This window comes from Oryza sativa, chromosome 2, assembly GCF_034140825.1.
Source record: "Oryza sativa Japonica Group chromosome 2, ASM3414082v1".
Classification (NCBI taxonomy): domain Eukaryota; kingdom Viridiplantae; phylum Streptophyta; class Magnoliopsida; order Poales; family Poaceae; genus Oryza; species Oryza sativa.
Window position 1 is genome coordinate 20,257 of NC_089036.1, and position 12,615 is coordinate 32,871.

Genomic DNA, 12,615 nt, shown 5'->3' on the forward strand with positions numbered 1-12,615 from the left:
GGGGACAGTGCCAAGAGAAGGCTCTGGAAGCCAAAGCCCCTTCCTTCTTCCTTCCCCCCGCTACAAATCTCACTCGCATCGCATCCCATCCCATCCCATCGCACCGCGCAAAACCCTAACCCAAAGGCAAGGGAGAAGAGGAGCGGACGCCATGGATGCTTCTCGCGTTGGCGAGCTCCGCACTTTCGTGGAGGCCTGCAAGAAGGACCCCTCCCTCCTCGCCGACCCCAACCTCGCCTTCTTCCGCGACTACCTCGAGAGCCTGGGCGCCCACCTCCCCGCCGCCGCCTTCACCAAGGCCACCCCCAAGCCCAAGGTCTCCGATCTCTCCTCTTTTGCCCCCATTTCTTCCATCATATCGTAACAGTCATCCCTGCAGCAGCCGTCCTCCATGGATGACATCGACGATGAATACGACGACGACGACGACGACGATCTCAACATGAGGGATGCCACTCCGGAGCCGGACGAGCTTGACCAGGACATCGTCGAGTCCGATCTTGAACTTGAAGGAGACATTGTCGAATCTGACCATCAGGACCCTCCGCAAAAGGTAATACTAATAATATTACCCTTGCATCTCCCATCTCCAGCCCCACTAATCATACCATTGTTTATGCCAGATGGGAGATCCTTCTATTGATGTCACCGAGGAAAATCGTGATGCCTCACAGGAGGCCAAAAGCAAGGCCATGGAAGCAATGTCAGAAGGTGCTCTTTTTTCCCCCCACCCCTTTGGCCTTTTTTTTTCTTTTTCTACTTGGCTTGCCTTCAATCTGATTCCCCATTACATGTGGCATTGCTTGTCAGGGAAACTGGAAGAAGCTATTGACCATCTTACAAAGGCAATACTGCTCAATCCACTCTCAGCTATCATGTATGGTACTAGAGGTAGGTCGCCTCTCAATGCTCTATACCATCCATCTTTACCGTATATCATGCATAAGCACTGACCAAGTTGTGGAATTCGTATGCTTGTGCAGCTTCTGTGTTTATCAAAATGAAGAAACCTGTTGCTGCCATCCGTGATGCAAATGCTGCTCTAGAGGTGAAAAGCTCTGCTCTTCTCTATTTTTTTTTCTTGCTCAAGTGGAACTTTTGCATGTACTATATGTGAAGTCAATATGCAGAATTGCTCTTATTACAAGGTTGATTGATAGTCTGTGTTTGCTGAGGCATGGTACAGCACAGCCTAGGTGAGCTAGGTGGCCACCTAAGGTTAACACTTAGCAGTGCGGTTATATTATTCATTATGCTTACCCTAGGGTTAACACTTGACAGTGCGGTTATATTATTAATTATTAGGAGTATTGACTATGCCACCTAGGTGCGCTTTGCATAACCTGCCATTATTATGTAGATTAACCCAGACTCTGCAAAAGGCTACAAAACTCGTGGAATGGCTTATGCTATGCTTGGAAAATGGGAGGAAGCTGCCCATGATCTTCACACAGCATCGAACATGGATTATGATGATGAGATCAATGCTGTGCTCAAGAAGGTCGATTTTTTATTTGGACGCTCTCTTCCTCTGCATATGAATAAGCTCATGTAATCTAAGTGACACTGATAATCTTGCAGGTGGAGCCTAATGCACACAAGATAATGGAACATCGCAGGAAATATGAACGGCTGCGAAAAGAGAGGGAAGAAAAGAGAGCTGAGCGTGACCGATTCCATCGACGTGCAGAAGCACAGGTGCTTCCTGTTTAGTTTGATGCCCATCAGCCCATGCCATCCACCTTAACAAAATTGGTCTGCTTTCACCAAAATTTTCCTCTTCAACCTTTGGTTTGATCTCAAATTTTGGTTAGGCAACCACCACATATGGCACTAGTTCGCTTTCAGAGCAAAAGATGGCCAAAACTTGGCCAGTCAATTTGATTGCCCCAAATATGCTATGCCAATTTTTCTCTTGGCTCTCATGTTCCCTTTTTCAGGTTTAGACCAAATGGGCCCAAATGATACTGCTCATGATTATGTTTTGTTTTTCTACAGGCTGCTTATGACAAGGCCAAGCGGAAGGAGCAATCATCAAGTCGCTCATCGGGAGGTGCATCTCCCAGGGGGGGCTTCCCAGGAGGGATGCCTGGTGGAGGTTTCCCAGGAGGAATGCCTGGTGGAGGTTTCCCAGGTGGTATGCCTGGTGGAGGTTTCCCAGGTGGGATGCCTGGTGGCTTCCCTGGGGGTGCTATGCCTGGAGGTGTTCCTGGGAATGTCGATATGAGTAAAATTCTGAATGTAAGTGATTTAGAATTAGCTACCCTCATTGGTTTTCATTCCTTGAGATGACAGTCACTACACATGTATGTTTTTCCCTCTTCAACAGGACCCTGATCTGATGGCAGCATTTGGTGACCCTGAGGTTATGGCAGCTCTTCAAGATGGTATGCTTTAACATTGGCATATTTGTGATTTACTTGTTCAAGTTCCAGTCCCTATGTAGTACTGTTTCTGGATAACATCAATCTTTTTTATTAAAAAACCTGATGGCAAAGAAGTACTGAATGGTTGTCCAATTCCCATTGAGTGGGTGTTTATATGTACTTTAACATTTCCTTGTGTAGTCTGCAAGGGAAGTGGTCCTAAGAAATATGTGGATATAAATCAACGGTAGGTAAATTGGTTTTTTTGTGGCTTATCAGGAGTTATGAAGGGCGTGCATTAGTACATCTGAAGATATTAAAGGAGCATAGTTCATATATTTTTTGTTTTCTCATAAACAGTATTGCCACCCTAAATTGAATTCTCAAGTTTCCTGAGTTTGAAAATTCTGTTCACTAGAGGCTATTGGATTTTCTATGTTTAATGTTACCCTTATTCCTTATGTTGTATAGATTTCAGCCCATGACAGCATTGCAACACAGAATTTTGCAATTTGCGAGTTTGGTTTATCCCTCTAGTAAAAAATAATGTTGTTTTGTACTTTGCAAAGCCAACTATATACAACTTTGTCTTGGTGTGTCTTTTGTATAAATACGGAAAAAGTTACACAAGTGATATTTTGAAAGCATTTTTATGACAACTTGGCTATATATTTTTGGAGTAAATTTCACAAAATCCATGTTTTATGGTCAAAGTTGCATAACACCATAGGTATTTTGACTGGTGGCTTATAACACTAGGTATTATGATTCTAAAATTTCACAAAACCCCTGTCCCTGTGCATGTTAAGTATGAATTTACTTAAAATTTAGCATAGAGTATGGATTTCTTTATTTTTGGGTTCTTGACTAAGGCTGTGTTTGGTGGGAAGGTTGGGCTTCCAACCTAGCATGCTAAACCAAGCGATGGATTAACGCACGATTAATTAAGTATTAGCTAATAAAACTTGAAAATGGATTAATATGATTTTTTTAAAGCAACTTTTCTGTAGAAAATTTTTGCAAAAAACACACTGTTTTGCAGTTTGGGAAGTGTGCATGCAAAAAATGAGAGTGTAGAAGTTGGGAAAGTAGGGGGAAGAACACAGTCTAAGGTTGATAGTTTAACTCTTCACTGCTTTGAAAGATATTGTTTCGAATATGCTGAAATTAATCAAGATTTGAATAAATGTGGGGTTTTATGTAACATTTTAGACCATAAAAACTGTGGTTATGAGCCACGAGCCATAACACGCGGTCTTTTTTTGTGCAATTTTGACCATAAAACGTGGGGTTTTCTAAAATTTACTCTATTTTTATGTGCAAGACTTATGTTTCAAACAATAATTATACTCAAGATTAACTTGTGTTTACTGCAAGGTTCCCATAACCACATTTTTTGGTGACTGGAGGCAGTATTCCTGTTCACCAGAGTCACTGCACTGTACTTATGTTCAATGGTATCCGATATTAGTAAGCAATTATAACAGTTTAGGCATTCCAGGCAGTATTGCGTAGTCAAATATGTTGAGCATGTTATCCTTGCATCTGGGTACCTGCACAAGCCAAGGAAAACATGCATGACACAAAAAAGGCACCCTAGACATTGTTGAGTTATCAAGTCATGAAGGCATTAGAAGTTTAGAACCACGCTGCTGTTAGTTTTATCAATACATACTTGCTAGGTTAAAAGGGACCGTAGAGCTGTGTTCTGCACCCAAGCATACAATTTCAGTTGTTTAACCGTCTGTTTAATTTTTTTTTCAGTGATGAACAATCCTGCCAGCTTTGCGAGGCACCAAGCCAACCCCAAGGTGGGCCCCATCATTGCAAAGATGATGGCGAAATTCAATGGGTCCCAGTAAACGTTTTGAGTGAGCTGATGGTATGAGTAAATTGTTATTTGGCAATATGGTGTCAAGTGTTTTGTGATGAGCAAAAGCACGTTGGACGGTCTCTTGTTAGGTGCTACTCTTTTTTGTGAATGTGGTATTAAACGGTGGATGTATATGCAGAAATACTTTTCATCGGGCTGCTAACTCTATATTACTTCTTTTAGAGGTGCGACAATGAGGATTTGGAGATATGATTTGTTGACAGTTGTCGCATTCATTCATCTATCTGTTTGTGCATTGTGTTGGGTGGATAGCTCTACTTGTGTTGTGTTTAGGGCTTCGGTTTGTAGGAAAACCCAAGGATTTTTTTATTAGTACTATTCAACAAAGAAAATTTTTCTTTCCTTAGTTGTATTACTATAGAACTGAGGGAGTAATAACTAGCCCGATATGTACTTATTTTTAGACTAGTAAATATGCCTGTACGTTGCAACGGGTGAATATCAAACAAATATGGATTGCTAAAGCGAAAAAATAAGGGAAAAAGAAATAAGGGCCAAAACAACGTGCGCCGGCCCGACCCGTTAAGCAAGGAGGTCCTATAGACACAGTAAACGAGCGAGCGAAAGTAGACTTATTACAGGAGAGGCCCGATGCAGTATGAGGGAGCGAAAGTAGACTTATTACATGAGAGACCGCATGCAAAGCAAGTAATAATAGGGCATGCAGAGCAAGTAATAATAGGTGTAAAAAGAGAGGGAAGGTGGGAGTTGAACCCTGGTGGACGGAGTGAAGATTTTCCACATTAACCAAGCAGGCAAATAATCACTTGTGTTATGTGATTACATGGAAGATACATATATTATATTAACTGCGGTTTTGCAATACAATGAAAACAGACCGACCCGACTCGGATTAAAACAGATTTTAGTGGCGCGTGTGGGATGACGGACGAAGAAATACCGGAATCCTTACGTATTTTTTATTAGGTATATATATATATATATAGATATAGATATAGATATAGATATAGATATAGATTTAGAGGCAATGAACTCGATGTTTTGGGTTTAAATAATAGAGTAAATTACATGTTGGACTATATTTTTTTTACCATGGTTTCACTTTGGGCTACCCTTAATATAATGTTTTCACCTTAGGCCAGATTTTATACCAAAACCTTTCACTTTGGGCGTATGGCCCATAGTCAGTCTCTCAGAGCCAATCTCTCATCCCTATCTGATCATCTCCAACTGTTTTCATCGATGGCTGTAGACCACAAAGACCACGACGCCTAAGAGAGCTCGAGCATATATAACAGAGCTGACGCCCGCGCATCTCAAGCTCGTAGTCCAGCCAGCACGGGGTCAACCTCCGCCAACACGGCGTCACGCTAGCTTGACTTTTGTTCCCGTCGTGCCGGCCGGTCTCAGGCTCAAGCTCAATGTCTGGTGGCTTGATCTCGACTTCCGCCCGCACTCGCACGCCATTCCTTGGCTTGATTTCAATCTCCGCCGATGTCGTCCGCTGGCTCGACCTCGACTTCCGCCTGTTCCCGCACGCACGCATTTTCCAGTCTCGATTTCAATCTCCGTTTTCGTCATGCCCCGTCTTGACCTCGAACTCTCCCATAGTCCCATGCTGGCGCGCCACCCCCGGCCTTGACCTCTGCCGTGTCTCCCCCCGCTCGACGTCGACCTCCAGGCACCAGCAGGTAGCAGCACCCACACGCTGTCCTTGAGCTCGAGCTCCTATCCACCACCCTAGCTTGACCTACGCGGCTCCGTCGCCCCAGCGTGCCGTCCTCAAGCTCGAGCTCTTCTCCGCCGCCGTCGGCCCTCGCTAGCTTGACTTCGTTCTTCACCTACGCCCGCACGTCGTCCCCGAGCTAGAGCTCCTCTCTGCCGTCGTCGCACCTCGCTTGACCTCGATATTCAGTAGCACTAGCACGTCGTACTTGGGCTCAAGCTCCTCTCTACCGTCCCGGCTCAACCTCGATCTCCACGGCTACTCCGATGCCCGCGCGCCATCCCGGAGCTCAACCTCCTCTCCACCGCCGTCGCCTCCGTGACTCGACTTCTGCTGTACCTGGATGTACACGAGCTCCTCTTTGCTCACGTCGCCTAACATCGACCTCCACACGAGTCTTTCCAGTCCCAAGCTCCCCATGTTGCCCCCAAGGCTTTAGCGTGATCTCTGCCCACACCGCCATGAGATGGTTGGGTGAAGTTGGAAAGAGATCGACGGTGTGGTAGGAGATGAGTCAGCGAACTCGCTGGTTCCTTCCCAACCGAGAAGTTTCCTTTTTTTTCCCTCAGCCACACTGGCAAGTGGGCCACTGGTCCAAAGTGATACATTTTGGTAATAAAATCTGGTGTAAAGTGAAAGCATTCAGTTAATGGTGGTCTAATGTGAAACCATAGTTAAAAAATATGGACCAATATGCAATTTACTCTAAATAATATTTCGCGGCCTGCTATATGCCTATATACTGTCGTTATTGTATTCTTTTTATTAGACGAAGAGAGTACTCCGACGTTATTAGGAAATGGCCATATTCATGTTTCAGACAAGACTCTTGATTTACATGCTCGTCGGTTCGGCTGACTTGTCTCATCGCTAAAAGACATTCGTTTAGTAAATATGCGTTTGTTTTCCCTTTGGAACGTAAAAGTGTGTGGACTATATTAACCAGGGTTTTACCCTTTTGAGTTCGAAGTAAAAACGGCTCTTCAGCGGTTTACCAAAATCTGATCAAAAACTAGTAAAAACTAAAGAATTTCAGTCAACACAGCATGAAAACCAGCTAATACCGATCGGTTTTCACAACCCGAGACCCGGCCTCGCGTGGTAAGTCGTGTTCTTTCCAAATTTGGCTATACTTTTCTATCTTTTATACTCCATCCGTTTCATATTATAAGACTTTCTAACCTCGCTCACATTCATATACATACATCTATATGAATATAGGCGATGCTAGAAAGTCTTATAATATGAAACAGAGGGAGTACCCTATATCGGAGCCAAATTTGGGTATTAATAGAAACCCGTGCTTCAGTGGGATATTTTGTTGAGATTGGTAGTTGCATTTGGTAAAGTGAAGTGGTATGAAAATTATTAGAAAAATATTAAATTTGAATACATGGAACTTTATTGCTATCGTGAAACAGGTAGTTTATTAAATATTATATTTATCAATTTAGAAGAGAGGCAGTGTGAATGTGTTTCTTTGAGTTCAATGTCTTGAAAAAAAATTCTCCTATTTGATATTCAATGAATGAACAAAACAAAATCATTCTAAAAAAACAAAATATTCTCTTGATGTTTGATTTTTTTTTACTACATACAGTTGAACATATGTAATCAAGGAAAGACTGACTGAGATTATTGGATCATACCTTGCAGATTACTACTACAGATTCTTGCAGTAACCAAATAGCTCGAAGAGAGAACAATTCATTCTTGTGGAACTGCATATACATTATTGAAAGGGAGAGATAAATCATCTCTGATTCTCAGCCAATAACCTTTACTTGTTGATATAATTCTAGATGTAACGAATTATTCTTGCCTCCTACTTAGCTACAGAGGTTGTAAAAATATCTCACCAGCAGATGAATATGGAAGCAAATGGAACTAAACCTCGATGATGAATAGTGCACCCCATGCTTACACTAACTTGGAAACTGGTATACACCAAAGATTACTTAGGAAATTAGAGGATCATATGGATTAGACGACCTCTCCGATTATCTCCTCTTGTCCTAGTGTAGAGACTGGTACGCAATCAACATCTTTCTTCACATCAAAACCCAAAATAGATCAGAAAAAAATATTGTGTAGGCATGTGTACGCCCAGCGTTGCCGTAATAGCTGCAGAGGCACGGTACTTGCAGCCACGCTACCGTGATGAATCGATGCTGAATTTCCGATGAAGGCTATGGAGCGGCCCAGGTTCTTTCATCCACGCCAGACTCTTCAGATGCTATCCATTGTTCAATGTATGGCCACCTGGCACGGCCCGAGGCGATCAGGCCAGCACGGCCGTGCCTACCCACGGGCTGGACCTCAGGCCCAGGCACGGCCCTACAGCAGTCGTGCCGTGCCGGCCTGATGGCACGACGAGCCCACCGTGCCCGGGCCAGCCCAGGCACGCCTAAGACATTTGCCACTTGTTCACTTCAATTTTGCACGTACAGTTTGAAAATACAAAGTCCATCACAAAAACCATGCACAAAATCAGTGCATCACAAGTTAACATATCACAATATCACAAATCAAATACAAAGTCCATCACAAAAACCATGCACAAAATCAGTGCATCACAAGTTAACAGATCACAATATCACAAATCTCACAGAATACAAATCATAGATTACAAATCACAGTTCACAATTCAAGTCACAAACACTTTAAAAAATAATAGTAGCTGTGTAGTGCAATGGCTGCCTCATTAAAAACCTTTCTAGGTAAAAACTCACACCTCGTGAGAAAACCCTAGAAAGGAAAAAAGAGTGCAGCCCACAACTTTCATCTAATTATCATATTAAAGTCCAAGTCCAGTACAGTCATCCAGTTCCTCAAATGATTTTATAAGCTCTACATTCTCCATGGTATGCTGCAACTTCTTGTCTGCCTGCACCCAGTCCTTGATCAATGCCAAAGCTTACACCATGTCAGGACCTAGACGCCGTCGTCGCTCCTCAATGATCCTGCCAGTTAAGCTAAAAGCAGACTCCGACGATATAGTAGAAACAGGAACAGTCAAGACATCTCTAACTAATATGGACAGAATAGGATATTTGTGTTTGTGCTCATGTCACCAGTTTAGGATATTGAAGTCATTGTCGAATTGGTTGACAGTGTCACTATCAAGATAGGCAGACAACTCAGAGGCATTCAAGTTAGCATTAAAAGAAACAGCCTGAATCAAAGTAGTAGCAAAAGTTCTCATGGAAAATGAACCAGCACCAAGTCCAGAACCTGGACTGGCACCAGCACCAAGTCCAAGTGCATCACTGGCACCAAAAATCTTTCCCCAAGCTGTCTTTTTATTACTAGTAGTACTGCCTGGGGTTGTTCTATGTAATCTCACAGCACCAAACTTACTTTCATACTTAGAAAAAATGTCAGACAATGCAGCCCTAACCTCAGTTAAATAAGTAGAGTAATCAGAGGTCATAATTTGTGACATAATTTGTAGAACATTGCTAAAACCTCTGATCTTAGCCCTAGGATCCAAGATAAAAGCAAATGAATATAGAAATGGAATCTCAGACTAGTATGCCAAGAACTTACTTTTCATGGGAACAACAACATTTCTAAGGTCAATATCATTCTCATAAGTGTTAAGATGTCCAGCAATCTCAAGAATGTGATGCATAATTAATGGAGATGTTGGATAATAAACACCAGACAAAATAACAGTTGAATCATAAAATTGTTCAAGGAATAAAAGCACAATTTCAGCAATTGTCAAGTGCAAATCAGTAAGCAATTGTCTACCATTTTCCCTAGGATAATGAGTTGCAATAAACAATGAAAAAAGCTCCTTATGTGGGAAGAGATGCTTAAGCATTAGATAAGTTGCATTCCATCTAACATCCATGTCCAAACCAAACTTACGAGGTCGAACACCCTTAGCAATACACCAGTTTTTGTATAAAACAATGCGCTGATTAGATGCATTCACAAATGAGATGGCTGTTCTAAAATCTTGAAGCATGGGTTTGAAAACTTCTAGACCAGCCTTAACAATCAAGTTGATTATATGACATGCACAGCGCTGATGCAAATATAAATCACCAACATAAGTAGACTGCTTAGGTTTTAGAAAATCCATTGCCTTAGTATTAGAAGAGGCATTGTCTAGAGTAATAGAAAAAACCTTATCAGTCAAACCATATTCTTCAACAACAGAAAGCACACGTTCAGAAATATTCTCAGCAGTGTGCTTCACATCAATCAGCACCAGACCCAAAATCCTTTTCTCTAATTGCTAATCAGAATTAACGAAATGAGCAACAACACTTAAATAATCCTCCTTAGCATTACCAGACCATATATCAGATGTCAAAGCAACATAGTTAACATACTTGAACCTCTAAATAAGCATAGCACGAATCTTGTCAAAGTACTTAAAAACATCTCTACTAATAGTTTGCCTAGAGACAGCATGGAATCTAGGGTTATGAGCATTCTGAATGTACTCCTCAAAAGCAGGAGATTGACCAAAATTAAGTGGCAGATCCTCTACAGCAATCAAATTAACCAACTCAGTTCTAGCATAATCAGGATCATATTCCCATGGACGAACAGTACCATCAGCATTGAACTTAAGCATAGACTGAGACAAATTATTAACAGTTCTAGGTTTGCATGACTTAAGATGCCTAAGTAAATGACCAGTGCCACCAGATGAACGAGCAGACAAAGTTTTTTTTTTGCAGTGATTGCATTTAGTAGAAACGCGAACCTGCATGCCATTACATGATTCAAAGAGTTCTTCGAAGTCATCCCATACCTTGGATGATCTTGGCCGCTTGTTGGTAGCATTGGAGTTGGTGCCGGACGACGTGCTAGTGCCACCATCACCGTCACCGGTATCGTCCACGTCCGGCTCCGTCTCTGGCTGCGACCCATCGAAATGAGGAGGTGACGAAGTGTTGCCGAACACATGCACGTGTTCCTCCTCCAAGTCATCTTCGTCATCACCCCGCATCCCCATCAACCTCAACTCGTGGTTGCAAGAGGATGGATTGTCCATCGTCGGCACTCCGGTTCCTCAACGGCAGCTACCGCTCAGCGACCTACAAGACACAAAATGAGAGAAGAGAGCAGTTAGGGACTGGAGAGAAGTAGAAAACCAAGAGAGGAGAGAGGAGCAGAGATAGGTGTGTACGCTGTACCTGCGCATCCAGAGCACCGGAGTTGCCGTTGATGATAGAGATCGGCAGATCTATGAGAAGAAGAGAGCAGAGACTGGGTTTGGGGAGTGATCTGACAAAGAGCTCACGGAGAAACGGCGAGCAGGCGAGAGTGGCAAAAAAAATGAAAAAGAAAGAGGAAATCGAGAGCATGGCCGACGATCCGAAGACCGGAGAGGCAGAGACGAGACAAGGTCACGGATCCGGCGAGGCGGCGACCCTCGGTGGTAGATCCGGCGAGGCGTTCATCGGAGACGGCAACGGAGGATGGAGAGATGGAGGCATGGTCGCGTGGAGGTGGAGGCGCGGATCGACGGAGGCGGAAGTGGAGGCGGAGCGGTCAAGGTGGAGGCGGAGATGGAGGCGTGCGTGGATCGGCGGAGGCGAGAAGAAGCGGAGGCGGCTAGGGTTAGGGTTAAGGTTGTGGCGTTGGAGGGAGGCGGACTGACGGAGGCGAGAGGACGCAGCGGCCTTTATATATGCGGCGCGGCGGCGGCTCCCGATGGGCCTCGTCGGGCCGTGCCTACCGTTATACAGGCCTGGGCCGTGCCGGCCCCGTCGTGCCATGCCGGCCCAGCGTGCTGCTGAGGGAGCCCAGGCACAGCCCGGCTGTCGGGCCGGGCCGGCACGGGCACGAACATTGACGGGTCGGGCCGTGCTTGGGCCGGGCCAAACGCCCGTGCCTTGGGCCGGGCCGTCGGGCTGCGGGCCATATGGCCATCTATAGGCACACTCTCTAGTGGTAGCCGGATCGGTGCAAGCAGCGAACAGAGGCAGCACTCACGAAGGCTGATCGGGTCATTCGAACAAAGATATATATATAGTTGTATGTTTGTGTAAGAAAATATGCTATGATATTTCAATGAGAGGAGAACACTATCGTTCACAGTTACAGGGATAATTACAGAAGCAAATAAAGTCTTTGGCACTAGAATTCCAAGTTACCTGCCCCCATCAACTTGCAGACAAGGAGATAGATAGTGTTGAAATATAGATAAGTTTAGTTATCATGTTTCTGTTGTTATCTCTTTATCCTTATCTCTTGTAACCATATGTTGTTATCCCTTTGTAATCGCCATGGTAGAGGCTGTTTCTACCCTATTTAACACGTACCGCGACCCAGCGTGAGGGAATCACGTTCTGTCGGTGACATGGGACCGGGAGTATCATGACTTAGAGACTTGAGGCAGACACGATCACCCACGTGGCCTAACCCCCTCGGGGGGGGGGGGGTCGGGCCCGAGGGTGATACGGCCGCCCTTCTCTTTGTCTCCCCGAGGGGTCGGACCGCTCCCATCTCGGCCCCGAGGGCCGAGGCGCCCCGACCCCTTGTGGGTTTTGCGCCGCGTATATGGGGTAGGTGAGCATAGCGGGGCTCACCTAACCACATTTATTGCGGTTTGGACGAGCGCGTCACGCCGCATGAAACGTAGTGCAGCGCACTCGTTTATCCGGTCTGTGACCAGTCACAGACCGATCAGATCGTGGGTT

At 44.4% G+C, this 12,615-nt stretch overlaps 1 protein-coding gene across 2 annotated transcripts; it reads left to right on the forward strand.

The window, feature by feature from the left end:
- The first annotated feature begins 92 nt into the window (after positions 1 to 92).
- On the forward strand, positions 93 to 4,479 carry LOC4327973 (FAM10 family protein At4g22670). Of its 2 annotated transcripts, none has more exons than XM_015770306.3 (10): positions 93 to 316; positions 380 to 553; positions 624 to 711; positions 811 to 891; positions 984 to 1,048; positions 1,361 to 1,501; positions 1,582 to 1,698; positions 1,999 to 2,241; positions 2,330 to 2,387; positions 4,131 to 4,479. In XM_015770306.3, exons 1-10 carry the CDS (start codon positions 152 to 154, stop codon positions 4,226 to 4,228), a joined length of 1,230 nt encoding a protein of 409 aa, XP_015625792.1. In that variant the 5' UTR covers positions 93 to 151; the 3' UTR covers positions 4,229 to 4,479. The 2 variants fall into 2 exon arrangements, with proteins under 2 accessions (XP_015625792.1, XP_015625793.1); XM_015770307.3 differs by having other exon boundaries at positions 383 to 553.
- The last annotated feature ends 8,136 nt before the right edge of the window (positions 4,480 to 12,615 follow it).